This window comes from Brachypodium distachyon, chromosome 2, assembly GCF_000005505.3.
Source record: "Brachypodium distachyon strain Bd21 chromosome 2, Brachypodium_distachyon_v3.0, whole genome shotgun sequence".
Lineage (NCBI taxonomy): Eukaryota > Viridiplantae > Streptophyta > Magnoliopsida > Poales > Poaceae > Brachypodium > Brachypodium distachyon.
Window position 1 is genome coordinate 6,793,280 of NC_016132.3, and position 26,075 is coordinate 6,819,354.

At 44.1% G+C, this 26,075-nt stretch overlaps 4 protein-coding genes and 1 non-coding gene across 6 annotated transcripts; 1 reads left to right on the forward strand and 4 right to left on the reverse strand.

Annotated features, from left to right (window-relative positions):
* Positions 1–1,637: 1,637 nt before the first annotated feature.
* On the reverse strand, positions 1,638–4,352 carry LOC104582527. Its single transcript, XM_010232380.3, has 7 exons — positions 4,217–4,352; positions 3,616–3,693; positions 3,350–3,536; positions 2,519–2,632; positions 2,384–2,436; positions 2,067–2,283; positions 1,638–1,980 (listed from the first exon to the last, which is right to left on the reverse strand). The coding sequence occupies exons 3-7, from the start codon at positions 3,506–3,508 to the stop codon at positions 1,825–1,827; spliced, it is 699 nt and encodes a 232-aa protein (XP_010230682.2). The 5' UTR covers positions 3,509–3,536; positions 3,616–3,693; positions 4,217–4,352; the 3' UTR covers positions 1,638–1,824.
* A 152-nt stretch (positions 4,353–4,504) lies between these two features.
* Positions 4,505–9,364, reverse strand: LOC100822013 (leucine--tRNA ligase, cytoplasmic). The gene is made up of 2 exons (XM_003566211.4): positions 9,210–9,364; positions 4,505–8,026 (listed from the first exon to the last, which is right to left on the reverse strand). Exon 2 carries the CDS (start codon positions 8,020–8,022, stop codon positions 4,732–4,734), a length of 3,291 nt encoding a protein of 1,096 aa, XP_003566259.1. The 5' UTR covers positions 8,023–8,026; positions 9,210–9,364; the 3' UTR covers positions 4,505–4,731.
* Positions 9,365–10,800: 1,436 nt separating this feature from the next.
* Positions 10,801–10,874, reverse strand: TRNAI-UAU. Its single transcript has one exon. It is a non-coding gene; the product is annotated as a tRNA-Ile (tRNA).
* A 2,719-nt stretch (positions 10,875–13,593) lies between these two features.
* Positions 13,594–14,389, forward strand: LOC100823972 (monothiol glutaredoxin-S3). The gene has a single exon (XM_003565513.4). The coding sequence runs from the start codon at positions 13,764–13,766 to the stop codon at positions 14,154–14,156; it is 393 nt and encodes a 130-aa protein (XP_003565561.3). The 5' UTR covers positions 13,594–13,763; the 3' UTR covers positions 14,157–14,389.
* A 2,460-nt stretch (positions 14,390–16,849) lies between these two features.
* Positions 16,850–21,825, reverse strand: LOC100824485 (WPP domain-associated protein). 2 transcript variants are annotated; one of them, XM_010232381.3, is made up of 5 exons: positions 21,501–21,825; positions 19,183–21,037; positions 17,834–17,960; positions 17,575–17,676; positions 16,850–17,300 (listed from the first exon to the last, which is right to left on the reverse strand). In XM_010232381.3, the coding sequence occupies exons 2-5, from the start codon at positions 21,003–21,005 to the stop codon at positions 17,250–17,252; spliced, it is 2,103 nt and encodes a 700-aa protein (XP_010230683.1). In that variant the 5' UTR covers positions 21,006–21,037; positions 21,501–21,825; the 3' UTR covers positions 16,850–17,249. The 2 variants fall into 2 exon arrangements, with proteins under 2 accessions (XP_010230683.1, XP_014755116.1); XM_014899630.2 differs by having other exon boundaries at positions 21,431–21,825.
* Between the last annotated feature and the right edge of the window lie 4,250 nt (positions 21,826–26,075).

Consider the following 26,075-nt stretch of genomic DNA (forward strand, 5'->3'; position numbering starts at 1 on the left):
AGCAACTCACAATTCTTATCTTCACATTCAGCCTGAACTACTAACCCACAACATGCACAAAGCACACAATGCTTATAAAATATAAATATTAAATGTTATATGTCTGTTCTACGAAAATTAGAAAGCTTCAGACAATCAAATCTAAGGGAACATCCTATCCACGTGCCCCCGCCGAAATCAACAAACAAAAACGAAAACGGGACTGGAAAGAATTGCAAGGGGTGAGGAGGAGGAGGAGCACGGGGCTGCCGGGTTACCTCTTGGCGGGGCGCGGGGCGGAGAGGAGCGGGTCGTTCTCTCCCTCGAAGTCGAGTGGATCGTCTATCACCATCCCTGCGGGCTGCAGCTTTTCCTCGACTCCTCGCTCTCTCTCCGTCGCTCGCTGGCTCGCGGGATGGATCTAGAGAGGGTTTGCGAGTTGCCGGCTTGCCGCCCTCCGAAACCTTAACCTATGCCGAACTGAAGCGCCATCGCTGCCCCGTGCTTTCCACTTCTCCCGTTTGTGAAGCTGCAACTGACCACTAGCAACTGCAAGGAAGGCCAGGCCAGCCCAGCCCAGCCCAGCGAGAGTAGTCTACAGATTCTTCAAAAAACAAATGTTTTCCAAATAGTCTGTACCACTTCCTGATTTACAAGACATGTATTGTAATTTGTGCCAAACTTTGACGAACAATTATATAAAAAATAAATTTATAACATTAGAAAGAGTTTTTCAATACAAATATAACGATATATCTTTTGTATCATAATAATCTCATGTCACCAATGAATTTTTTTGTCAGATTTCGGTATAAAACTCCGTGTACGGCTGTAGCCTGTAGGCCTTGTAAACCCGGAACCAGAGTATTATTCAGAATTTGCAGTGTCACAGGGCCGGGCCTTCTTAAATTCGCTTCGCTGAGAGCAAAAGGCACCCGACAAGAGCAGGCAAGCAACTGTTTGCATAATTGCATGACATACGACACATCAGTCTCTCGTCTCTGTCTTAGACCACGCCAAAATCATCTCGTAACATAAATTAACCTCCATGTTTTGGCCAGCTTTTGCTTGTCAACTTAAGCGAAGTTTGAGTTTGGCCTGTTTGGGGGCTACTGCGAACGACACCTTTTGATTTAGCAGAGGGAAGAGCTCTCTGTCCACTGGTTTATGGAGTGTTCCATAAACTATCATGTCGAATAACTGTTGGCACTACTTCTTGAGCTACTCAAGAACTAGCAAGCAATCAAAAGTCACATACATGACCACCGAAGGAAGTATTAGTAAGACCTCTATGAACCATTTGATCTCATGATCGGATTAATCAGCCCTTCTGCATATTAGTCACGGGAACTTCTGACCGAATTAAGAGAAGCTTGTCTGAGCTATCCACTCATAACAAGCAAAAGCTAAAATTAAAAAATCTAACGACATTAACATAAGATGTAATGTAAATTTTAAAATTTCACTAATAGAACAATGATATATCAACCGAAGAACATTGGTAGCTGGCATGAATGCATCAGTCTCATCTTCCTGTTCATTAGTATCCAAAGATGCACTAATCCAGGCAGCAGGGGAAAAAACTGAATGCATAGAAGCAAGTAGTTCCAGCAGCAAAAATCTCATACCTGCCTCCTAATTGGAGGCCAAGTATTGCATAATTCTGGATCAGTGCACTCCTGATTTCTTCTAGATCTCAACACGACATGATTAAAGGTCGTGTCGTATTTGTGTAGAACATATACCAACTTTTTCACTATCACCACAATAGTTTGCAGGTTTCAACCGACACATTTTAAACAGCTTCTTGTGACAGCAGTTTAAAAACAAATGATACAACAACGCTCAAATTTGTGCCAAGATTCTTCTACTGATGTATAGCTTCAAAACTTCAGCCATCAACAACGTAAAAGTGAAAAGAAAAACATTGCAATCGCCCTCAGTTTTAGGGCCTTTCGTGTAAATGACATGGTAATGCCAGAATATAATGTATTCATCAATCTGGGGAAGAAAAGAAGAGCTTTCTATATGAAGACGCAAATAACAGAAGTGGATAAGCAAATACATTCTTGCCAGTAAAATAGTACCTGCCAGCAGTGCATGTGGATGTTGCCCATGGCATTCGCCCACCATGCCTTTTTCCTCCTGGTAAGTGCTCTGCAGGCAGCGGTGTGCTGGCCCGCCATGAGGAAATCAGTACCTTCAAAAAGAAACAAACACGGGACCTCAACCACTTGGGTCAGCCAGTGGTGGTCTCTCGGCCACCAAATCCCTAGAACAAGCGTGTCTTCGACTACTTTTTTACTGCCAAACAACAAAAGATTAGTTGGATACACATCACTGTTATCATTTGTAATACACTCATGAAAAAATACTAAAGAAAACTATCTTTCTCCTTCTCTACCATTTCAAAGCTTTCAAGGAAATTTGGCATAAAATAGTACGAGACCAAGGAACCTACAAAGCAGCAGGAACACAATTAAATAACAAGATAATTTAAGAACCAATCCAAATATCATCATCTATTTAGTATGCTTACTTGTTGATCAATATCAGAGACATAAACAGTCATCAGCATGCTATTCTTCCTATCAGATCGCCGTGTCCAGCCTCCCATCCTTCTCCTTCCCTGGTTGAAGGAGCAATTCCTTCTCTGTTATAAGGAAAGCATGGTCAATTAACAACGATATCACCAAAATCAATGTGCACACAATTATCACTATCATTGCATTTCTTCTGAAATTTAAAAACCAAAATGGAGGTACACAGAACAAATTGTTAACATCAAGGGACACTATGCCTATCACGTCACATGAACTTGCAAACCAAATTACTGGCAAAAATCGGCGTAGCACCTACCACTGGTCATGCAGCAATCAGCGCCCCTAAGTACCACCGATCAAACATTTAATCCCATTTACTGGCCTTAAAACGTTTGGCTCCAGAAAAAAAACATTTTACATTCGACAACCTGAGATGATTTCTTCCAGAAATGACAGCGTAAACAGCAATACCAGTCTGAAGGGGGAAGAAATATCCGATCTCAAGATTTCAATTTTAAGAAGACACGAAAAGAAGAAGAAAATACGAAAACTCTCGCCGCCAACAAGAAAAGAGATCGACGGCACTTAAATCTTGTGAATCTAGTGAATCCATCCTGATCGTAACACTAAACCCACACCCCAGGTTCTGGCAAGGCTACTGCCTACTGATCAAAACGGGTCGTCAATCAACCTGCAACTTAAACCTGTACGGTAGGTAGTGTGTTCTTGCAACGAATGCTGACAGGGACAAAGTTACCCAGGAGACTGGAGAAAAATAGTCTGGGCATGTTAGTGGCTCTTGCTTTCGGCAGCCCAATATTGCTTACAACTGCAACGAGCATCTTCTCAGGCACACGAGGCCCACCCTCATGGTTGGCCAATCTTGTTTTCCATCTCATGGCGTTGGCTATTTTCTCCACCTTTACAAGAGCATCAACCTTGTCACGGATTATAACTGCGCCCTCTGGGCATAAGATCCGGTCCATTTCAAGGAGTATATCTTCGAACTTGCACCTATTTTTCAATAATCAGGTAAGTATCAGCCATCAAGGTCTACAATTTAGGATCTCACATTTGGTTTTGCAAATCTCACTCGTTCTAGTATAAACGGAAGACATCGTTGGCATGTATCAGGTCATATGTCCTTTGGTAAGTAGAAAACCCCTCACACCTGTAACAAGAAGAAATAAACCATGATTAACATAAACTTCTTTCAGAAACAAAATTGCTTCTCAAGAACTTTATAAAAAATTATGACCAACACAATAAAATAAAACACAAGCAGAACGGTTGCATATGTACAGACTCAGATCTCCAAATGTACCAAGAACAAATACATGGCAGATGCACATCATTTAATTGAAAGCCCAAATCAAAGAATTTCCGAGGTGGATTTGTAATAACCGCAATTGTATAACTTCACCCTATAGAGCTTCATTAATATTGACACAGCTACAATTCCAATTATATATTCACATCTTTCAGTCCTCACACAGAATAGTACAATAATCTGCCCTTTTCAACATTGTTCTTGAAGCAAATGCACTACATAACAGAAACAGAACGTTCTCCACATCACAAGTTCCTTTCTGAAAAGCAGAACTACCGAAGTGCAGAAACAATTGTACAGCGAACATAAGTGACGAAACAGAATGCGAAGACAAAAATTAATAATATGAACACACGAGACATACCAGCTGTGATACATTCCTACAAGACAAACTTCATAGTTGGGCCAAATCCTCCAGGATCACAAGTAGAACGCTAAGCAAAAGAGGTGCGACTGCGAGCTCCAGGTCAAACAGGAAGAAGCAACCAGGAACAAATCGATGGCCACATCGCAGAAAGGGAAGCAGGAAACAAGAAGAAACCTCACCCCCACTACCGCCCACCCACAGGAAAACAAGGGTAACAAGTAAAAGCTTCGGTAAGCAGATGAGATAAACAGAACTTGCCAAATTGCACAGTACACGGAAGAAACCTTCTTAAACAGCAAATAGCTCTGTGAATTCCCTCAACAGCAAACAGTATCAAGTGAAAATAATCTGTGCTAAGCAACTCGACAAACTCTTGTTCACAGCGGAAGAGTAAATTCAGTCCTAAACAAAAACAAGTACTGTAGAAAGTTCAAGCTAATGTAACTTTAACATTTAACATGTCTGACAAAAATAAGGTAGCATCTCAGCAAATTGCTGCTAACAAGCTGAGCTTAGTTTGGGGCTTCAAATTCCTGCTTGCTCATAAATATTGCAACCGGCTCTCCAGGGGAAGGTGGATTCTTCTCCAGCACAGAAGCATGCCTTCCAGCTTTCGCACGAGCCGCTCCATCAAATGCAGACATGACCTCAACATGCTCAAGGCCCAACTGCCTTCTGATCAGCTCCAGGTTCTCCTCAAGCACATCTATTTCACCAAAAGGAAGCTTCAAATTTAAAGCCTGGGGACCAACATTCCTTGCTTCATCTTTCTTAAACCTGATGAAAGGCATGCAAAGCTTCTGGACTTGTTTGAAGTTTGCTTCACGGTCGATGAAGCAATTCCTCAATGCTTCATTAATTTGCTCGTCAGGGGCAAAGGAACGCGCTTGGGTATCAAAATTTGATTGAAGCACCCTCAAACATTGCTCTTTCCATCCATCATAGTGCTCATTGACATAGATAAGACCGACAGTGAGCTTGTTTTCTGCTGATGGAGGAGGCGCGGCTCCCTTCTTGGGTTTCTTCGAACCAGATTCTTGCTTCTGAAGCAGCTTTCTCATTAAAACAATTGAGTCCTGTAAATATTTGTTTGCACTTCTTAGAGTAGGATCAGGGGTGTCTGCAACTGGCCAGCCAGCTTTTATTGCAAAACCTTCCTTTCTCAGCATCTTTTGCCACACATGTTCAGCGTAGTGGGGGCAGATCGGGGTGATAAGCTTGGTCTGCACTTCCATAAACCGCCCCAATAAGTCACGGTTCATGCCTGCCACTCCACAAGAGAGTCTGTACTCATCTCTAGCCAATTGCAGGTCATAGAACCCAGACTTCAGGGCATCTCTGAACATGAAGGAATTGTAGCTCTTCTCGGTTTCTTTCACAGCAATGTTGATCTCATTGGCAAACACATGGTCAGCATAAGTAGACGGAGGACCACCTCTCAGAGAAGATTCAGCAGCTATAACCTCTTCCATCCATGCAATTTCTTTTGTAAGCCTCAAAATGGCAGCATTTGCAGTTTCGAAAACAAAGTTTGCATCGTCCATACCGTCGCCAGCATCAGCAAGGGCAAACCTAGTGGCATCTGAAGAGAATTCTTCAATGGCCTGCCTAAGAGTTCGGAAATTCCCAGTGGACTTGGACATCTTCTCAGAGTTAAGCATAAGATGTCCATTGCAACGAAAGCCACGGGGCCAATGATGCTCTGGAAGAAGTGCTGCATGATTGTAAATGCTGAATGTCAGATGGTTCTGGATAAGGTCCTTACCAGATACCCGAATGTCAAAAGGGTACCAGTACTCAAATTCTTGCTTCATTTTGCTCAAGAGGGCAGGAGATATGTCGCTTTTGGGTGCTGGACCATCACAGAACACGTAATCCCATACTTCATCTGTCAATTGTTCTGGCTTGATAGAAGATATTTCTTTTCCATACATGTTACCATTTTGCAAAAGATGTGCAATGGTGTAATAAGCCATGTATAGGGTCGAATCTGAAAGAGATTCTACAAGGAACTGCTCATCCCATGGAATGCGAGTACCTAGGCCAAAAGAACGTGAACAGGCCCACTGGTTCAGCCAGCCCAATGTGTGTTCAAATCCATTACGTGTTTCAGCTGAGAATGTGTTCATGTTTTCCAAACATCTGACGGCCTTCTGCTTCCATTCAGTTTCACCATAAGTTATGTACCACTGATCTGTGAGAGCAACAACACACTCATCACCAGATCTGGACATAACTTTCTTCTCAGGCTCACTATACAATACAGCAGAGCCTTCTCCCAACAGCTTGCTCTTTATCAGTGGCTTTGCTTCTTGAACCTTCCTGCCATCAAACTCCCCAACAATCATCACTCCATCTGTAAATCCTTTAAGATATGTCATCCTTTTTGCTTCGGCAAGCTTCTCCTTGTCATTCTGACTCTTAATCTTAAGATCAAGGCACACCTTCTCAGCTGACTTATCCCCAAATTCAGGTATGTTGATTATTGGTATAACGTTAAATGGAAGAACCCACTCATCTTTGACTCCATACTTCGCTCTCAAAGCCGGCTTTGTGATCAAATCTTGCAGTGCCATATAATCATCTGGCGAGTCACTTGGGACACTTGTCACAATACCAGTACCTTTATCTGTTAAGATAGTGAGCATGGGAAGCGCATATATGATTTTGTTGAAGGAAAGAGGAGACTTTAAAGGCAACCCAATCAGATCATTGCCAGCAAGCTCAACTAAGCAGGTTGGCTTTTCTGGGACCCTGGATAGATGCTGATATGCAAGATTAAGAGCAGACCTTGCTGTCAGAATGAAGACATCAGTTTCATTGATCTCAAAAGCCCCATAGTTTCCATCAGGCAATACCCAACAATTTGTTTGCCCATACATTGTTTCAGGTCTCAATGTAGCTGCTGCCAGATAAACTTTCTTTCCTTCTAAGGCCTTTAACTTGGGAGGAAAAGGTGGGATCACCTCCATTTTAATCAACACGTATTCTTGGGGCTGCACACCTTCACCTGTTGCCCTATCATGATCAGCACAAGGTTGTCCATCCAACGGAGAATAGATCGTGTACCTCATGTCCTTCACAACTTTGCCCATTTTCTTCAACTTGCTCATCTGCCACCGAACAAAAGCATCGTAGAAAGGATTCATGTCAGTGGTTATGAATGACCGCCTCCAATCACAACCCAAGCCAAAAGCCTTAAGGTCTTCCTTCGCCAATGGAGGGAAGTAGGTCAACCAGTGACCGGGATCCTGAAATTTGGCGATTTCTTCATCTGACATCTCAAAGCCCCTCATGATCTCCCACTGGAACTTCTGCATGCCAGTCTTTGCAGCAGCCTTAGATTTCTTACTCTTAAATTTGTCTGGGGCAACAGCAGCAGCCTGGTCAGCCTGGCTATCATCTGCCACTTCAGCACTTGACTCGTCCTCTGCTGCAGGAAAAACTGGAGGATTTCCATACAGTTTAATCTCTCTGGCAAGCTTATCAGCTGAGGCCTTGATGGGCATCCCAGTACAATGAAAAGCAAACGGCAAAAGGACATTTGAGCCACGGAGTCTGTGGTATGCAGCACCAAACTCAAGCTTGGACAGTGAGAAGGCATGGCCCAAATGCAGTAAGCCATTCATATAAGGGTAGGGAAAGTTGCCGAAGAACTTTTCGCCAGGGCCCGGAAGTTCATTGCCAGGTTCAGCTTGAAAAACCTTGCTCTCCTCCCAACACTTTTGGGCGTCTGATTGGATCTTGAGCAAAAGGTCTCTGCGGGCATGACTTTTGCTGCCTCCATCAGGATTAGATGACATTTTCCTGATCAACCAAACAAAAAAACAGGTGTCAAAAGGGCAGGCCTCTTGATTCAACTTAACTCAATTCAGGATTAAATCATATATCTTCATTACAAAGATCAAAATTTATTTCTGAATGAGCTATTGTGGTTCTATCTCCTTTCGATTTCTCATTTCCAAACATAGCTAACAAACTCGTGGATAGGAAAGTCAATGAGATGATGATATTATGCAGGAGCAACATAATTAGAATACCAGTACCATAAGCAAACATCACTGGGATAGTTAACAAAATGAGCCACGGAAATCTAATATCTATAACTTCAGGACAAACAACCCGCAAATGAACAACCAAATGCTACATGCACACTATATGTCCACAGTACCACAAGAAAATAGCAGGAACAGGAAATACATGTATGGAACATCAATCAAAATGAAAAGCAATCATGGCAACCCTCGAACATCTTATCTTTGCTAGCAACTAGTATCTGGATTGAGAGCGTAACAGAAGAAGCCTCAATACAGAAAGTTCCAATATAAGTATATAACCTGAAAATCACACAGATTCCTTTAAAGCTCGTATACACACATTCATAAGCTGTATTCATCTGTATTATCAACTACTCCCTCCGTCCCATATTAAGTGACTTTCTATTACATGTAGCTAGATGTTTTTTACGCATAGATACATCCATATTTGAGCAAATTTGAGTCACTTAATATAAGACGGAGGGAGTGCTATTTTGTTCAAATTTCCTACACGAACTTGGAAATTTTCAGGAAAATAGCAGTTCTTTTGAACTGCGAAGACAAGTAGATCCCAATTAACTTACTGCAGACCCAGGGGATAGAAGCTGCCTAGGAATCAGTTCGGGCCAATTATAAGCCCACAAGCACAACCAGAAGAAATCAGGCATGCTAGAAAAGATAAATAAGTCGATCTGTATCCTACCCCCCCATGGACTCAGCTAGTACTATAAAATTCGTCATCAATTCACTAACCCGTAGAAAAGCAAAAATTGAGCTCGTGGTAACCATAACAAAGGAATCCAAACACCGTGTGAAGAGAGAACAAATCGTCGTTCTCGCACAGAAAAAATCGTCTAGCAAGCCTGCCGATTCACCGCGCCGACGGCACTAGGCACACCCTACGCTTCAAATCAATCGCGCAGAGAGATCGGGACCGGGGTAGCATCGTTTACCTGACGAGTGCGCGCAAGGGGAGCCGCAGCTGCCTCAGGACGGGGAGAAAACTGGGCGCCAGCAGACTGCGACGGCGAGGAAGACGGAGGAGGCGGCTGCGGATGGACGGGACTAGGGTTTATCCTGGCACTAGCATACGCAATTACGCACTCATATGCTCACGTGGGCCGCACCCGTACACGACCCAGATTCAGGCTGTAACGGGCCGCTCAAGGAATTTGATTCAGCGGGCTTGAACAGGTACTGCGGGGCGGGAGCGGGAGCTGCTGCGGACCTGCGGCCGCCAGATCGCGGCGTCGGCGGAGGTGCGGCTGGTGTTGACTGTTGATGAGTCTTTCTTTTTTCCGAAGCGTTTTATTGATTCGATAAACAAAATACAGGCGATCAAAATTGAAACTAAATTTTTTCTTGAGCGGGACTCCGGAAGTATAATTGTGAGGAGGACGGGAATCACGTCAGACTTGCAGAATTGGAGTTGCCATAGCGCTAGCGAACGGCCTATTTCTTATTGGGCTAGCGAGTACCGGGCCTTTCAGCCTTCGGGAGTTTGAGACAGCTGGGTTTTGCACTTTTGCTTGATGGCCAGCAAAGCTTCAACATTCGCTAAAAAAAACATATAACTTAATTCTTCGGGAGTTTGAGACAGCTTGGTTTTGCACTTTTGCTTGATGGCTAGCAAAGCTTCAACATTCGCTGAAGAAAGCACTTCGCTAAAAGAGGAAAGGACCTTTGAAGAAAGCGCTGAGAGACAACCACCGGCGTAGGGGGTTTGTCATGTGTCAGCTCATTATTGACATGCCATATCCTCCAGCAAATCACCAAGATCATTACGTGCTGATGTTCAGGAACATATTAGTTTGATTGATTATGCAATCAAAGCTATCCTACTATTTTATATCGTGTTATTTGTATAGTTTGCATGGAGTGATTTGTTCTAGGCTACTACTCCCTCCCTCCCGTAATTAACCGCGACAAATTATGGGACAGAGTAAGTATATACCATGATTTTTGAATCAATTCAGTATGAAAAATGTCTAATACCATGTTACCTGTGTAGTTTCTGTGGAGTGATCTGCTTTATTTATATGCCATCATTTTCTAATTAATTTAATATGAAAATGCCTATATTGCCGACCATAACATGGTTTCGGAGTTCATTCTATGCAGTTTCACGTCCATACAAGGGGAGGGTGCATCCATCGCCCGTAGTAATCTGTTCACACACGTGGGTTTCAATGCTCAGAAGGGACAACTGTGTTTTTTCTTTCTCTATGGTGATCGACTGATGACGGTGTTCTTTCCGTTCAAAATTTAAGAAACGAAAGAGGCTTATCCCGTTTGACAATTTAGACACTACTAATACTCAGCGGATCTTATTTTTGTACAGATATAAGATATTGCAAAGGGGCTATGTCTTTTTTTTTAAGAAGATGCAAAGAGACTGTCTACTAGTGTACGAAGCTGTTGCCTTGAAAGGAAAAGAACTAGTAGGTACGTTCACATCTGCTCAGCCAAAGAATACATTTGAAAAGAAGGAACCGTAGAAAATAAACATTTCGAAAAATTACACAGATAGGGCGCAAAAAAAGGTGCTCCCGGCGGGGCTCGAACCCGCGACCTTCGGCTCATAAGACCAACGCTCTAACCAACTGAGCTACGGGAGCTGTTTTGATGTGTACGATGGTTACAGCTATTTAACTAATATAAATATTGGAGTATTCTATTTATTGATATCATTTATTCGTGGTTTGTTTGATGAAGAAAATTCGGGCAAGGAGGTCGGAAACTGTCGATCGCTGGAAGAAGCGTGACGTTCAGTCGTCCAGCGTCGCAAAATGAGATAGGTTCAAGTGTTCAACTTCCGGCCAAGAAGTCGGCACTGGCAAATGAAAGGATGCGCGCGTACGTGGACGTGGAGGCATATGACAACCCTGTTCCCGTGCCGTGCCTGGCTGGACCACGGATGTCGGACCTAAAAAGTAAAAACCCCTTTTAACCTGGCAGGATTTACCTGATCATCATTAAACACGTAAACTGGGTACAGCAGACACGTACGTAAACTAAACAAAATCTAAAATTGCATTCGATTTCGATGTTCATGCGACCGAGGCGCCGCCCACCACGCTAGCTGCGTCTGCGTACAGATAAGATCCTGAGACTGGACGCTTACATGGCACACACGCACGCACGGCACGGACTGATCGATGCAGCGCCAACGACGACGACGGCAACGGTAGGTGAGCCCTCGCCGTCCGCTGACCCGAGCGGCCGTGATGCATGCATATGTGCTCGCTGGCTTTGGTTGCTTGCTTTGCTTGCGCGCTCCGTCCGGGAGGCCGCGTCACGCCCGCGCGTCAGCGCAACCGACTGCCGTTGCATTTGACTGACCGTGACGCGCGCACACGCCGAATCGCCGTGTGTGCGTGGATTTATTATCCCATCCATCCATCCATCCGAATCGTCGTCTTGCGCTTCTTCGCCGGTCGGTCGGTCAGTCAGTCGGTCCAAACGGTGGACGCGTTCTCGATCAGGAGATGACGATCCAAAGCGTCGACGTGGATGACCGGACGAGCACGCACCGCTTGCTGCCTCTTGGCCGGTTCTCGCTTAACTTGCCGGTCTAGAAAAAAGAAAAAGGCCATACGTACTAGACCTCGTTTGAGAAAAGTGCAAGGTTGATTTTTCGGGTTCACTTTTTCTGCTTCGTCGATCCCCACAAACTGCACGTCGTCAGGTCTTAGAAAATAGACGGTCTTGTGATGTGATAGGTAACGATGATTATGTATGCTAGAAGATATGTACCCAGCAACAACAACAAAAAAGAATCACAATGCCTTGTCGCTGCGAGCACTGTTGATTTTTTTTTCCGTAGACTAGAGTTTCGAGAGGAAGACCGAGGTAGAAGAAGGCGGCAGCTCCAACAGGTGTTGCAAAAACAGTCCGGATTTTTTATCATGCACCGACACAAACCGTTATAGCCATGTAGGACAACTTTTATTTTTGTCGGGCCGCAGGCCGCTGCCCGCATATAGGAATCGAAGTATTCCCCGTGAGGAATGACATGACACACGGGAGAGCACAACATATTCCTGTCGGTAGTTTAGAACCTTTTAAGTTCCGTACCTCATCTGTCACCACCGCCGGTCTGCTCTACCATGTCCCTCTAAGCCCGAGAACCGGTGGTCATCTCTACCGCCGGTTACCCTCCTAACCCCATGTTGGATTCATCGGGGTTTACCTCTTCTCCACAGTCACCTTCTCGCCTCTGCTGTCCCGGCTGGTCGTGGGGTCGTTTGTCTCCGGCTCAGGCCTGACTCGCCTGCGCTGTCGCCGCCGCAACTGTCCACGGCGCCCCTGGCTTCTTCTTGAACGAAACAAAATTGTGAGGGTCAGGAGAGGAATAGACGGGACAGGAGAGAAGAGCAAGATCACAAAAGATACGAAGCGAAGGGACCAAAAGAGAAAGAAAGAAAGAGGAGGAGCAGTGCTATGAGTCCGACGGTTTCTCGTGTGACGCTTGCCCGACTTTGTCCTTCATCGTCAGATCAAATTGCTCCGTCAGCATGAGGCGTGAGATCAAATTCGTCGGATATGTTTCGGACCTGGAATGTCGTACGCAGAGCATTTTTTTGGAGAGAGGAGGTAGGACCCTCTCGGACGCACAACAGAAACCGATCCTGTCGCGCGGAGCCCCTACCAAAGAGTGATTTCACATTTATTTGATCCAAACATTACATTCCATTCGTCCATTGACCATGTGAGATAACATCAGCAACCCTGTCACATGCCCTTGGACATCGGTAATAAAAGAAGTTCTAGGTTGTTTAATTGGATCTTAATTAAGTAATCCGTAGTTAAGTGGGGCTCGCGATCTAGCTAGCTAGGTGTACTACGTACATTTGGATCCGTCAACGAAAGGAACTTATATTTCTTTGCATATATAGCTGGCGACCATCATCCGATCGATCGGTAGCACCAAGGTGGAGGAGGCATTCACCGCTCTGCTACTGAAATGGCAGGGACGGAAACGACACGCCCGTTCTCAACCGGTGACGCCGGCAATGACGCCCGCTAATTAACCTGTAGTACCACTACGTGGAGTATATATGTACGTGTACCTGACGCCACAACAATTTGCTGACCTTGTATATATATATCGGAAAATTTGCCGGCACATTTCGCCGAATTGATCTGTGAGTGTATACAGAAAGAAATACGGAGTAGTTCCTAAAAAAAAACTAAAATGATGTATGCATGGTCAAACAAGAGTATATACAGTACAACTGGTAATTAAGGAGTACGTAGTAGCTCTGTATGTGTCATGTGTGGCGCATGCCGGGACAAGGAGGCTGACCTAACATTTCCCCCCTGGCTCGCTCTCTATGCACTCTGTCCTAACCCCGAACCATATTTCTGACCGGCCGATCGACACTCCTAATTCACACATCCGCTCCCCTTCCCCAGACTCCCCCACAAGTCCAACGCATCGCCTCATTCCATTCCTTTCGTCAAACTTAACGGCCGCGGCCGCACCGCAAGCTTCAAAAAACCCCATGCAGCAGCAGCCCAAGGCAGCGGCACCGCAGCTCACGGCGGCGGCCATGGCCGCGGCGGACGTGCGGAGGGCTGTGGAGGAGAAGCCGGTGGTGGTGGTGGGCCGGCGCGGGTGCTGCATGGCCCACGTGGCCCGCCGCCTGCTCCTGGGCCAGGGCGCCAACCCGGCCGTGCTCGAGGTCGGGGACGACGTCGTCGCGGACCCGGCGGCGCTCCTCGTCCCGCTCCGGCCGCCCGGCGCCGCCAAGGACGCGGCGGCGGCGGCGGCGACGTTCTTCCCGGCGGTGTTCATCGGGGGCAGGCTGGTGGGCGGGCTGGACAGGCTCATGGCCATGCACATCGCCGGGGAGCTCGTGCCCGTCCTCAAGCAGGCGGGCGCCCTGTGGCTCTGATGATCCGATCCGATCCTCTCCGTCAGTTTCAGTTCGAGTCTTCGATCGATCAAGAGCGTAGCGTTTTTTATTTTATTTTTTCGTTTAATTCCTTCCCCTCCTCCATGCATGACGTACCTGCTGTGCTGTGTTAATGCCACCCCTTAATTATGGAGTACTGCTAAATTAGTAGCTGCATGACGTGCTAGCTGTCTCTCTCTCTCTCTCTCGTGAATCTTGGCTTTTGATTAGCACATTTGGCGACTCTAGATTGATTGATTGATTTGTTTTATTTCCTGTGTTATCGATTCTCCGTATTTCGAGGATTTGGACCGAATCGGCCGATCAGCCGTGCATGACATCCGGCCTGTCGATCAGGATCCGATCGAGAGCTCGTGAGAATTAGAAACCACATGTTAATCTTCGTTAAAAAAATTGTGTGATTCAACAAATTCGGTGTTTAAACCTTTGGGTTTACAAACGCCAGGTCGATCTAAATCCCGAGGCGGTTTGGATGGTATCGCTGATGTGGTGGTGGTTTTGACGTGTGTGCGAGGTAACGCCACCATCTTTTTTCTACGATGTACGTCATCCTACTCAATAGCGGCACTTGGTGCCGGTCATTGGAGTTGGAAGATGGTGGCTTGGCTAGGGCGGTCTCAGGCAGACACGGAGGATAATGCTGGCTTTTGTCGCAGAGTCAGAGGTTCCCTGCATGGGCATTTTCGTTTGAGTTGTCCTTCATGGGCATTGCTTTGCCAGTTTCAGACAACTGTCCAGGGCTCTAACATGTTATAATGCTGTTTACTGTATCTGTTTAAGGGGCTCCTTGCTCCCTGCAGATGGGGATGTCCTATTTGAGATTTGTTTGTTGGAGCAATCCCTGCAGCTGCATCCACAAAAATTTGATAATCCATTTATCGCATTTTGAATTTCATGTGTTTTTTAGGGCTGTGAATTGAATAGTAAGTGTTATTTGCACCTACTGCACCGACATGGTTTAAATTCTGGATCTGCCGCTGTACATGCGTGTTTGTGAGTGTTTGCGTTTGTACCATGTTTGCTAAAAAAAACTTGCACTAGTGCGGCTGTCGACGTTGTTAGGACTTCACTGTTGTACTTTTTGCGAGTTTTCGCGGTTAGATCAGTGTTGCAGCTCTACCTCTGTCGGTGCCACGATGGCGATGCTCTCGGGCACCATTCCCTCCTTGGTGGAGTCGTCGAGGAGCCTTGATCAACCTCCATGTCATCTGGTCCAATCCTCCAAGTTAATGCCTAATTCAGATTGCCAGATCAGACGGGAGAGACGCTTTTATTACGTCGCTCCCATGTTGGAGGCGTTGTTTTTGTTGAGTAACCCTTGGTTGGAGCGTTCCAACGGCATACGCCTTGGCTTTAGCAAACATGTCTTGGGCAAACCGACATCATGCCAGTGTGCCACCTTGGACGACAAGGATAGGGGTTAGTGGAAAATCCTGTGCTACGGCATACCTCTTGGCTATAGCGACCAGGTCTTGGGCACACTGACATCATGCCAGCGCGCCGCCTTGGACGACAAGGATAGTGGTTAGCAGAGGATCCCGTGCTGCGACATCTTGGTCGGACGGGTGCACTTGATGGGCATCGACCAGTTAAGGGGGACACTTATTGCGACCAGCAGGGGAGCGGTGAGGTGATGACACAATGTTCGACTTGGATGCGGCGATTGGTTACCTGAGGCTTCCGAGGTCAACGAGACAGCTTGCAGGCTTATCTTGGAGTTCTATGAGGCTACAGGGCCGCGGCGCTTTGACTCCTTGTCCTGTAGTTTTGTGTATTCGTCATTTAGGCTCGGGGGTGTTTAGTGGCGCTACTTATGATGTCTGGCTGGCGGTTGTTGGCCTTGTTTTGAATAGTCTGTTGTGTTAAACTGGTTTTAAACATGTAATTACATTCTTTCTCGAGATGCAAGCTTTGTGTTTCTCGATTATGTCATCCTAGGTAACGGTGGAGCAGAGAATAGAAAGACAGAGAGCTCAGGTTTGTACGGTTCTATTCTTTCCCTTGCCTTTTTCAGCTCCCAGAATGCGCCACTAGTCATCTGAACTCTGAAGACGACCATGTAGCCATGTCGGACCAAAATTTTTAATGAGTAATTAGTTTATGGCGCAGATCTTAGTACGCATGAATAAGTACCACAATGCATGCTACAGAAACAGAACTCAGTATTCCGTAACATCGACAAAACGTGAACTTGTAGCAAAAACAAAAGTGCCATGCAACTGCTTGTGGTGCGGTAATTAAACCTGGCGAGCTGATTTCTACTCCGTAGTAGGCTTGGCAAACCGTAACACCATGTCTCCATTTCTCGCTTACTGTACTGGCATTTCCAGATATGGATATGATGAATGCACAAATCGATCCAACATGACATACTCCCACCTAGTAGGCTTGGCAAACTGTAGCATTTTGTAAGAGCTCTGTAATGTTCATACTGTTTTCTGTGCACAAAAAGGGTTTCAATGAATTTTCCTGACGTGATTTTATGCTCAGTTGAATTTTTTTTCCTGAGTTCTCTAATCGTCGAGAATGGAATTCTGAATGTGTGTTTCAGCGCAATGGTCTACTATCTCGCAGCTCAATCTGACAGCAGCAGGTGCGCTAACCTTTACTCCCGTTTCAAATACTGTCATGCCAATTGTAGACATTTGGGAGAAGAGCAAGTCCAAAATCAGTTGTTGTAAACAGAGATGTTTCAACATATTAATATTATCTCCTAGATAAATAGCATACATCTTCAGTCACAAAATACAGATACTCCATTACTGTTGTAGCCGGTCAATTAAGTGGATCAGTATTCCAGATTTCACCTTTGCAGAACAGCAGGTGACAAAACCCATAACATCTAGGGTTAACCACGGCTGGGTCATTTACAAGAAATGCTGAAAAAGACTACCAGAACTACTGCCTACGGAGGGAAGAGAGCTATTTTGCATTACTTAGTCCTTGATTTTATAGAAAGGGATATGAACCATCTAGATATGCTATCGCAGACGGCTTGACTGCACCTTCAGGCTAATAGAACCAAGACTGTTATGAACATTAGATCAGCTGGTATAAATCTGCATAGGCTTTTTACTTCGCTATGCTTATGTGTTTCTTGATCATGTTCAAAGTCTCCATAACCTGTGAAAGATGAGTACAATTAGTAAATAAGGGGAATAACATATTCTCAATGTTACAAAAAAAACAGGTTATTTGGATGGATGCCAGCAACTGCTGGCACATCAGTATGAAATGGAGCAAGCATATGCACATGACTGGCACGCAAAGAGCAAATTCATCAATGGAGAAACAAATCTGACTGAAGTTTCTGATAAGATCCATGTCATATGATTTTTTTAGCAATATTCTTTTTCAACATGAAAGTAAAGATGGACTATGAATAAGAGAGAGATACCCCAGTATAATGTTGCAAAACCGGAGAATAGTGGTCGAGTGCAATATAGATTTTTGCAAGAAGATCCGTTAAAGCCTCAACCTCATCACCAAGTAAATCCACCTGCAGAAATTCAGAAACCCGTAGCTCATTACACCACTTGCATACCGCTTCTCTTTAGAGTATTATCTAGGTTATAGACTTGTTGCATTTTGCAGGCTAAACAGTATACATGCAGTGGAAGCTACAAGTAATAAGTTAGGATTTTGAAATATATTACCTCAAGCTCAGCTTTCTGAAGATTAGAACCTCTTGTCTCAGATATCTCCTTATATCGCAATGCCTTCTTTTTTAAAAGATTGCCTTCTTTCGTGAGATGCTTACATTGTTCTTTCAATAAGCAAAACCTGTCAAAAAAAGGACGCCACCCTCGTTATCTATTATATAATCAAAACAAAAGGACAAAAAACCATCACGTTCATCCACATAGGCTAAATAATCTCCACCATCGATCATATGGTGCATCCAAATTATAATGGTCCAGAGCTAATCAAGCAATATCTGTTTACATACGGAAAATGTGACAGTTGATTTGATCGATACAAGCGGTGGTACCGAGGCAATCAACCAGGAATTTATGCCGTACAACAATACAAGAGCTGAACTACACAGTGATGTCATGATTACATAGCACCAATCTATCTCTGCTTCCCGCTTGTATCTTCTCCTTACAAACTCTGAATTAACAAAACAATATCCGCTTCAATCGGCTCGAGGAGCCAGACGCCCGGACATGACCACGAGACTAAATCGGTATTACATTCTCTCTACCTTAGTATTTAAAAAAATACTCCCTCCGATCCTAAATTGTTGTCGAAATATTACATGTATCTAGACGCTTTTTAAGAATAGGTACATCCATATTTAGGCAAATTTAAGTCAAGAATTTAGGATCAGAGGGAGTAATATAGAATAATGCTACTAGAAAATGGCAAGAAATATATGATTATCGAGTGCCAACAATGATCTAATATTTCCTCAGTTTCAAAATCTAAGGCATCAAACTTTCTTAACTGTTAAACTTTCTAAAGTTTGATCAAACTTATAACAAAAGACATCAACATCTAAGTGATAAATTAATTTATTAGATCTACCATGAAATATCTTTTGCTATAAGTTTGACTGTCAACGGAAGGTATATCCTTATGTTTGAAAATAGAGGGAGTATTTGATAATGCTGCTCTATATAGCAGCTGAAATATTTGAGAATCAATAGACAAGATGTATTCAGCTCTACTCATACAAACGGTATAAAAAATAAACAAATATGTCGATAGTCCGATCATATAGACTGAATCATCTCCTCCATTGGCCATACTAGGGGTAGATGAATTATATTAATTCTATGACTAAGAATTCATATAACAATATATATGAAATCTAGCCACGCATATGCGCAGGTCCTCATGCTAGTTCACATAAATACAACTGAGGAATTGTTATACGAGCTAGAAGCGAATGTCAACACCGAACATATGCTAAGCATAGTAAAGACAAAACTGGTATCATAAAATAAGCACATTTTCACAAAAAAAAAAAGTAATGCTGAATGAGTGCAAATACAAGCACCTTAATTCACTGTGCTGAACTTTATTTGCAATGACAGTTTGTTGATCTGTAACAAAATTTTCAAACTCTTTCATGGATCGAACAAGACTTGTCACGCATTCTTTGAACTCCTTTTCTTTAGAAATGGTCGATGTGAATATATTCTCCTTTTCTTTGATGATGGTATGTAAAACTTGATTTTGTTTCTCCACCTCATTTAGACAGCCACTAGCATTTCGAAATCTATCATGCAAGTCATTCAAATTGATCTGATTGTGATGAACATGTTGCAGAGCTTGCTCCAGCCTGCCTACAATGACATCAAACTCCCTGTTCTTTTCAGATATACAAGAGTCTTGCTTTTCCACTTTATCTGTTAGTAAATCAAGCTGATGGAATAACGAATCTATATGATCCTTCATTGCTCCCAATTCAATCTGAGACACAAATGCCTCCTTTTCCCTTAGTACTTTATTCAAGGAGTCCACAGCTAGCTTCAGATTCTCAATCTCCTGCTTTTGTAGAGTTGATGCTGCTTCGGCGCAGGTTTTTTCCTCATTGCACTTCAACAATGAAGAATTGAGGTCTAACATTGCTTCTGCTACAGCTTCATTCTGAATGACTGCACAGATGTCTTGCTTCATATTATATTCCATCTCATAACCATGCAATCCCATTTTTATTTCATTAATGAACTCTCTTAGTACAAGCATTTCTATCTCCTCTCTAATGATGGTTGTGATCCTGGCATCTTCAATATCAGATTCTAACAATCCAATTTTCCTTACATGATCTTCCTTCATGGATACAGAGTATGAATCCCGAGTTCGAAAGCCACAGGCTTCTTCATTACTAGTGGCAGCACCTTGTATCTGCTGGATTTCAGAATCTACAATATTGCTCCTCTCTCTTTGGTCAGCAAATGCTTCCGCCTTGATGCCAGAAGTACTTCTCTTATTATTCTCCACGAGAAACCCATCCAACTTTGCCATAGCTTCTCCAATTTTCTTCCTCATTTGCTCAAATTCTTTGTTATTCCGTAAATTAGATGGGTTCGATCCTTCCTTTTTTAGGAGCTTCCCCTTTAGTAAGATTATCTCTTCTGTCTTATCTTCCACGACTGAATTATGGCGCATTTTCATATTATTCATCTCTTTAATAAAATGGGCTATTAGAGCATCCCGATCCATGTGCTTCAGATATGACAGATCACCAAAAACAACTTCAGGAGAGGCTTCAGGATTTTCTTCCTTTGTTGAACCATTTCTAGAGGATTGTTCCTTGCCTCTATGTTTACTCACATCTTCTGCACCTTCAGAGTTATACGGCGATCCTGAAAACCCCCACTCAGAACTCATGAGTGACTTCGAAATGGCATCAAGCTGCTGGCGAAGACTATAAATTTCATCATATTTTCTATCCCGACCCTCAGGCAAACTTAAGCTGCTATGTCCAAGCCGCAGCAGCTTTTCATTCAGCATCATTATCTCTTCATCCTTGGAAGCAACCTGCTGGACTACTTTTTGCTCTACATCTTTTACAAATCCTCTGATGACAGAATGCATCACGGAACTTGAGATATCTTCTTCAATTCTTGCAATGCGGAGCCTGGCATTTACCTCATCCCAAAAGGTATCCACCTGATCCACGATTTCATCAGAAGAATGCTCATCCTGGATAGTGGCCCTTCCATTGGTATCGCTGAGTGGCACATCCAAGCTCTGTCCACTATCGATAGTGCCACTTCCTTTGGTATCACCGAGTGGCACACCCAAGCTTTGTTCACCCTGAATAGTGTCAACTCCGTTGGTATTACTGAGCGGCACATCCAAGCTCTCTGTCATGTTTACTTATTTTGAGGTTTGTAGGCACGCCACTGCAAAAATGGAAAAACACACACACAAAAAGGGTACATTAAAGCATTTAAGTACAGCTGGTTTTAGGACTAGTTCAGTGAATATGCCCTGCTAAACTGCATCCCCAAATTTGAAATGGAACACATCATCCAAAACTTCTAACAACAGAATGATTTCCAAGCAACACCATACCGTTATTAACCGACCGAAAAGCCTTAAAGGTTTTCGAGAACTAACCAGTTCAGAATGCAGGTAAACGATTTCTTAGAGAAAAAACAAGGAGAGAAGGACAAGACAGAATCATCAGCATAGAACAAATACTCTACATTCTTACACCCGTGTGCCTACATGCTACCCAAGAAAGGGACATGGATTAAAATCCAAAGGTGAAGAGGAGTACATACTTAAATTACCTCTAATCGGTCAAACAGGGTAAAACAGGAAACTATTAAAACAACTACGGAGTACTGTTTAAGACCTAACCAAGGGCGGAGGACCCGGTAGGGCAAGGTAGGGCGGCCGCCCTACCTTGATTTTTGCCTCAGTTACGAATTGGGGAAGATTAAGGATATGCAACGGGAAGCTAAAGGGCGGGATCTGTTCGTGGGGTGATTGGAGGAGAAACGGTCGGGAACGAGAGAATTGCAGGGGAGATAGATATCTGCGGTGGAGGAGCTCGCACGAGGAGGAAGACGAGCGACGGAGCGATGGGGCTGGGGCGCTCGGCAGCGGTGGCGGCGCTCGCTCGAGGAAAGCAAAGAACAGGAAAAATCATACTGCCCCCTTTTCCTCGGCGTGAAACCCTAGCCGCCTGAAAAAAAAAAACGTATGCGATCAGGAGCTGAGTAACCACGGATCAACATCTGACGTCGTTTTAGTACCTTTTTTTTAATGTTTTTGTGTGTTTTTTATGGCGGCGCCTGACGGTAGATGCAACGACGCTTAGATTAATGGTCTCTCGGGTCCATCCCGTTTCGGCGTGGCTATCATGGTCTACTTTTTTTGACCAAACTATCATGGTCTACTCCACATAGTTTGTGTATCTCACGACTCGTAATTTTATGATTTTGATCATCTTCCTCATCGGTTCGGCTATGATTCAATGGTTCGACAACCTTTCTTGCGAGGGGTGTGCCCAGGCCACCGCACGTTAAACGATCTTAAGTTCTCACCCGTTGGGGTGGGCGGCTCAGTAAAACCTACAAGGTTAGTCCAACTTATGCAGGTTTTGTCTTCTACTGTTTCGTCACCAGAGATTTGGAGAAATATCAAGATGCGATCGGCGCGGCTAGAGAACTTGGCTTCAACGATTTTTGTTGTAATTTTTGGTTTGTCCGAAATCTTTGTCGTCGTCTTAATTTTTTGATCAGTTGTATTTTGCTCGTTGAATAAACAAAGTCAGATCGTTGTTCTAAAAGACAAAAAGAAAAAAAGAAAACGTGAGAGATAAATGAGCTAAGAGTTCCTACCCTAGGCCTATCTAAGAAAAGGTAGTTTAATAATTCGTGTGATGTAAAAAGTTTGTGGCCAGTTGATATCTGTTGGCAAATTAGGAAAAACTGGGAGCTAGTGAGACCGGGCCCCAAAACTGTGGTTTCTTAAAATTTACCCTTTTTATTTTGCCAAATATCTATGGGTGTGTCCGTATCTCAGGCGCCTGAATTTTTAAGTAAAAGATTTAATTCTTGGTCGATAGTATCAAAGTCACTCATTTCCCTTTCGCTGCGAATTTTAAAACACAATCTAGATCCAACGGCTGAACAATCAACTTATCTGTAACTAAAAATCATGCAACTTGGGTATAACAAACCCGAATATCTATTTTGTTAAGCATATAAGTATGTAGATGTTTCTGGAGAAAAATATAACTATATATTTACTCTTGTAAAAACCTAACTTCATAATTCACCTCCATGTATTTATGCTTGCTTGAAACATTGAATTATTAAAAAAATACATAGCATTAAGATTATTACACACTTGATAGTTTATACATGTATACGATGCGACATTGTTTTTACATGAAATCTATTGAAATATTGAATGTTAAAAGCAAAATGTTGTAAGAATTAATAAAAATACAAACAAACACATTAAAATACAGTTTACAATTATAAATATAAATATTAAATGTTATATGTCTGTTCTACGAATCGTCCTACCTAAACAATTTTTTGTCCTTCGTCCATGTACCTAACTACCAACCCTGAGATTAATCATCTCCGGTACTAAACGAACATGGAAAAACTACACCAACCTATGCTTGAATCATGAGCAGAATACCAAAGCAATTCCAGCAAGAATAAGTAAGCTCCGCCGCCACCACAAATGACAGAACTCACACGGAAACAGATGAAGAAAATGGCAAGAGATCAAGGGCAATACAGGCACAGAAGGCAAATACTGAGATAATCTGCGGAAGATTTCCACAATCGAGCAGGGAATCATAACTTTCATGTGGCGCTGCCGCTGGTGTGTGATGGGTGCGTAAAAGCGGCCGCCTTTCCTCTCTTTTTCCGCCGCCGTCGAAATCGTGCGCTCCCGTGTGGTGTCGCCGTTGGTGGACGGTCGTGGCCAATGGGAATCAACCACCCCTTCTGCTTCTCAGTTCGGCCACGACGAGGACCCAATAGCCCATCTCACTCCGAAGTCCGACCCATAACACATTAGAGCATCCACCATTCGCTCTTTTCCACTAAAAAAATCCATTCTTTGATTCGCTCTTCCTAATTGTCCAAGCGGCCAAGCCCAAGGAAAACTCAAAAGGAACTGGAACGCCCCCGAGGGCCCGACAACGCCGTCTCGTGGACTCCTGGCACGTATCCCATCTGAGTTTGCCTTTACGACATGGTTCCAACTTCACATTAGAGAACTAAACGGTTAGGCTGGGTTCGATTTGTTGCAGCAATGGCTGCAGCGGAGGAAATGACCGTACAGACCGCCGTGGAGGTGAGCAACCTTCCTTTCCAAGCGCGGGGTTGCCGTCGACTCGCTACGGCGGAGGACCAAGTCCTCTAGGAGCCGCATGAGAAGTTCCTCGTCGCTAGTGATCTCAACGACGCCACGGTGCTCTCCAGGATTCGGGGCGTGCGTGCCTAGGCGCAACAAAGGCAGCCTCTTCCCCGTAAAGGGTTGTCGTACCCGCTGCCGTTGTCAGATCTTATGAAAGCAACTCACAATTCTTATCTTCACATTAAGCCTGAACTACTAACCCACAACATGCACAAAGCACACAATGCTTAATCAGATTGACATATACTTGTGTCACAATAAACTTCTGGTGTACAGTATCGCTCAAACGCTATCTCACATCGCATGTACGGACGGGGCAGACTCATCCAACCTACTGGATTCAAAGGTCACATGGTTCAGATCCATGACGGAACGCGGTGCAAGTACGGTTCCTCTCGCCCATCCGTAATTTGTTCATCAAAATTTTAACCTCGGCATCTATCTATTATATACTAAAAGCAATATGAGAAGTATCGAGGGGAGCCTACACGTTGATCCACATCACCTCAATTATTTCCAGCCGTTATATACGAGATCTACGAGTTCTACGAATTATTGTTTGGATGTCGTCACGTTAATTTTTGTCTTTTCGCTTCCTAAGAAAGAAATCGAATTCCACACGATCCCCTTAAAACAAACGAGTCTCAGGCAACCAGATCGGAATCAACAGCAGATCAGTTAACGCTCACGTGAGTTCTCCGGAAGAGATGAAGTAGAGAGCTCCGCTCGCCGGAGCAGGCAGCTAGACCGAGGGTCCAGGACACTAGGAGAGGTCGGAGGAGGGACGGGGAGAGAGGCGAGAGAGCCCGGCTCATGCCATGCTGCTCGACGGGACAGCGGTCAGTAGCCGAACGGCGGTGGCCGGCGGCGGGAGCCGGAATTTTGGCGGCTCCACATCTGGCCTGGCGCTTGCTTGCCTCGCTGGCACTGGCGGCTGGCCACTTCCCACATGCCACGCTCCACACAGCTATGCTGCCTCAGTGCCTCTGTTTGGTAGTACCGTAGTAGTACTTCGATTGTTTCTGTAATTCTGTTCTACCGTGTTCTTCTGACCTCCTTGATGGACAGAAGGAAGAAAGAAGGGGAGTGGATACTACAAATCTACAGTTTGTTTATAAATTATGAATTTGGGTAAAAAAATACTTGTGCCTTAATTGATTACCAAAGCCAATTTGTGCAACAGAATGTACGATGGTTGATTATTAGACTTGATGTTGTGCTCCATCTAGCGAGAGATATTTAAAAGTCTTATATTGGTAAAATCAGAAAAATGTAAAGCTTTGCAACAAATTTTCTAGGCTCTAATTCTATTTAAATATGTTTTTATGTGCATTGTACTAAGTGATTATGTTTAAAATCATACTCTTTCAGATCCATAAAAAATGTCGCCCACTTAGTACAAAATGGACGACACATTTTATGGATCGGAGGGAGTATAAAAAATTAATGTATCTTGACTATTTTGATTCTTTGCATCAAATTTTTTGTCTATTGAAGTTCGGCCCACCTCAAAAAGTTTCCATCCTCCGCCCATGTCAGAGAAAGACGAGACCGGTAGGGCGCTAGCGGACACCAGCAGGAAGCAGTGGGGTGCCGCCGGATCTGGGCGAGGCGCCGTTGAGCTTCTGAACGGGAGATGGGGAACACAATGATGCGGCGGGGTTGGTTGACGTAATCGGTGGCGGCAGTGTTGGGGATGGGGAGAGGCGGCCAGTGGCCTTGCCGGTGGCATCGGCGGTCGACTTCAGGCATGGGTGAGCCTCAGCCTGTACGGGGAAAGGAAGAGAGAGAGAATGAGAAAAAGTGGAGGGAAGGAGAAAAGGGGAACAACCGGTGTTACATGTGGATCTTTCTTCATGTAGAGATAAAGGGAAGAGCAATTCAAGTACTTTGACATATGTTTTTGCAGTTTGACAAATGCGTTTTTGTTGCTGATTCACGTGACTAATACGCTTGTGTAGAATAGTTTGTAAATGACACACCACTAATTAAAATACTCTCTTAATTAAATTATAGTAATTATAATACTCCGCATTATATTGTTTA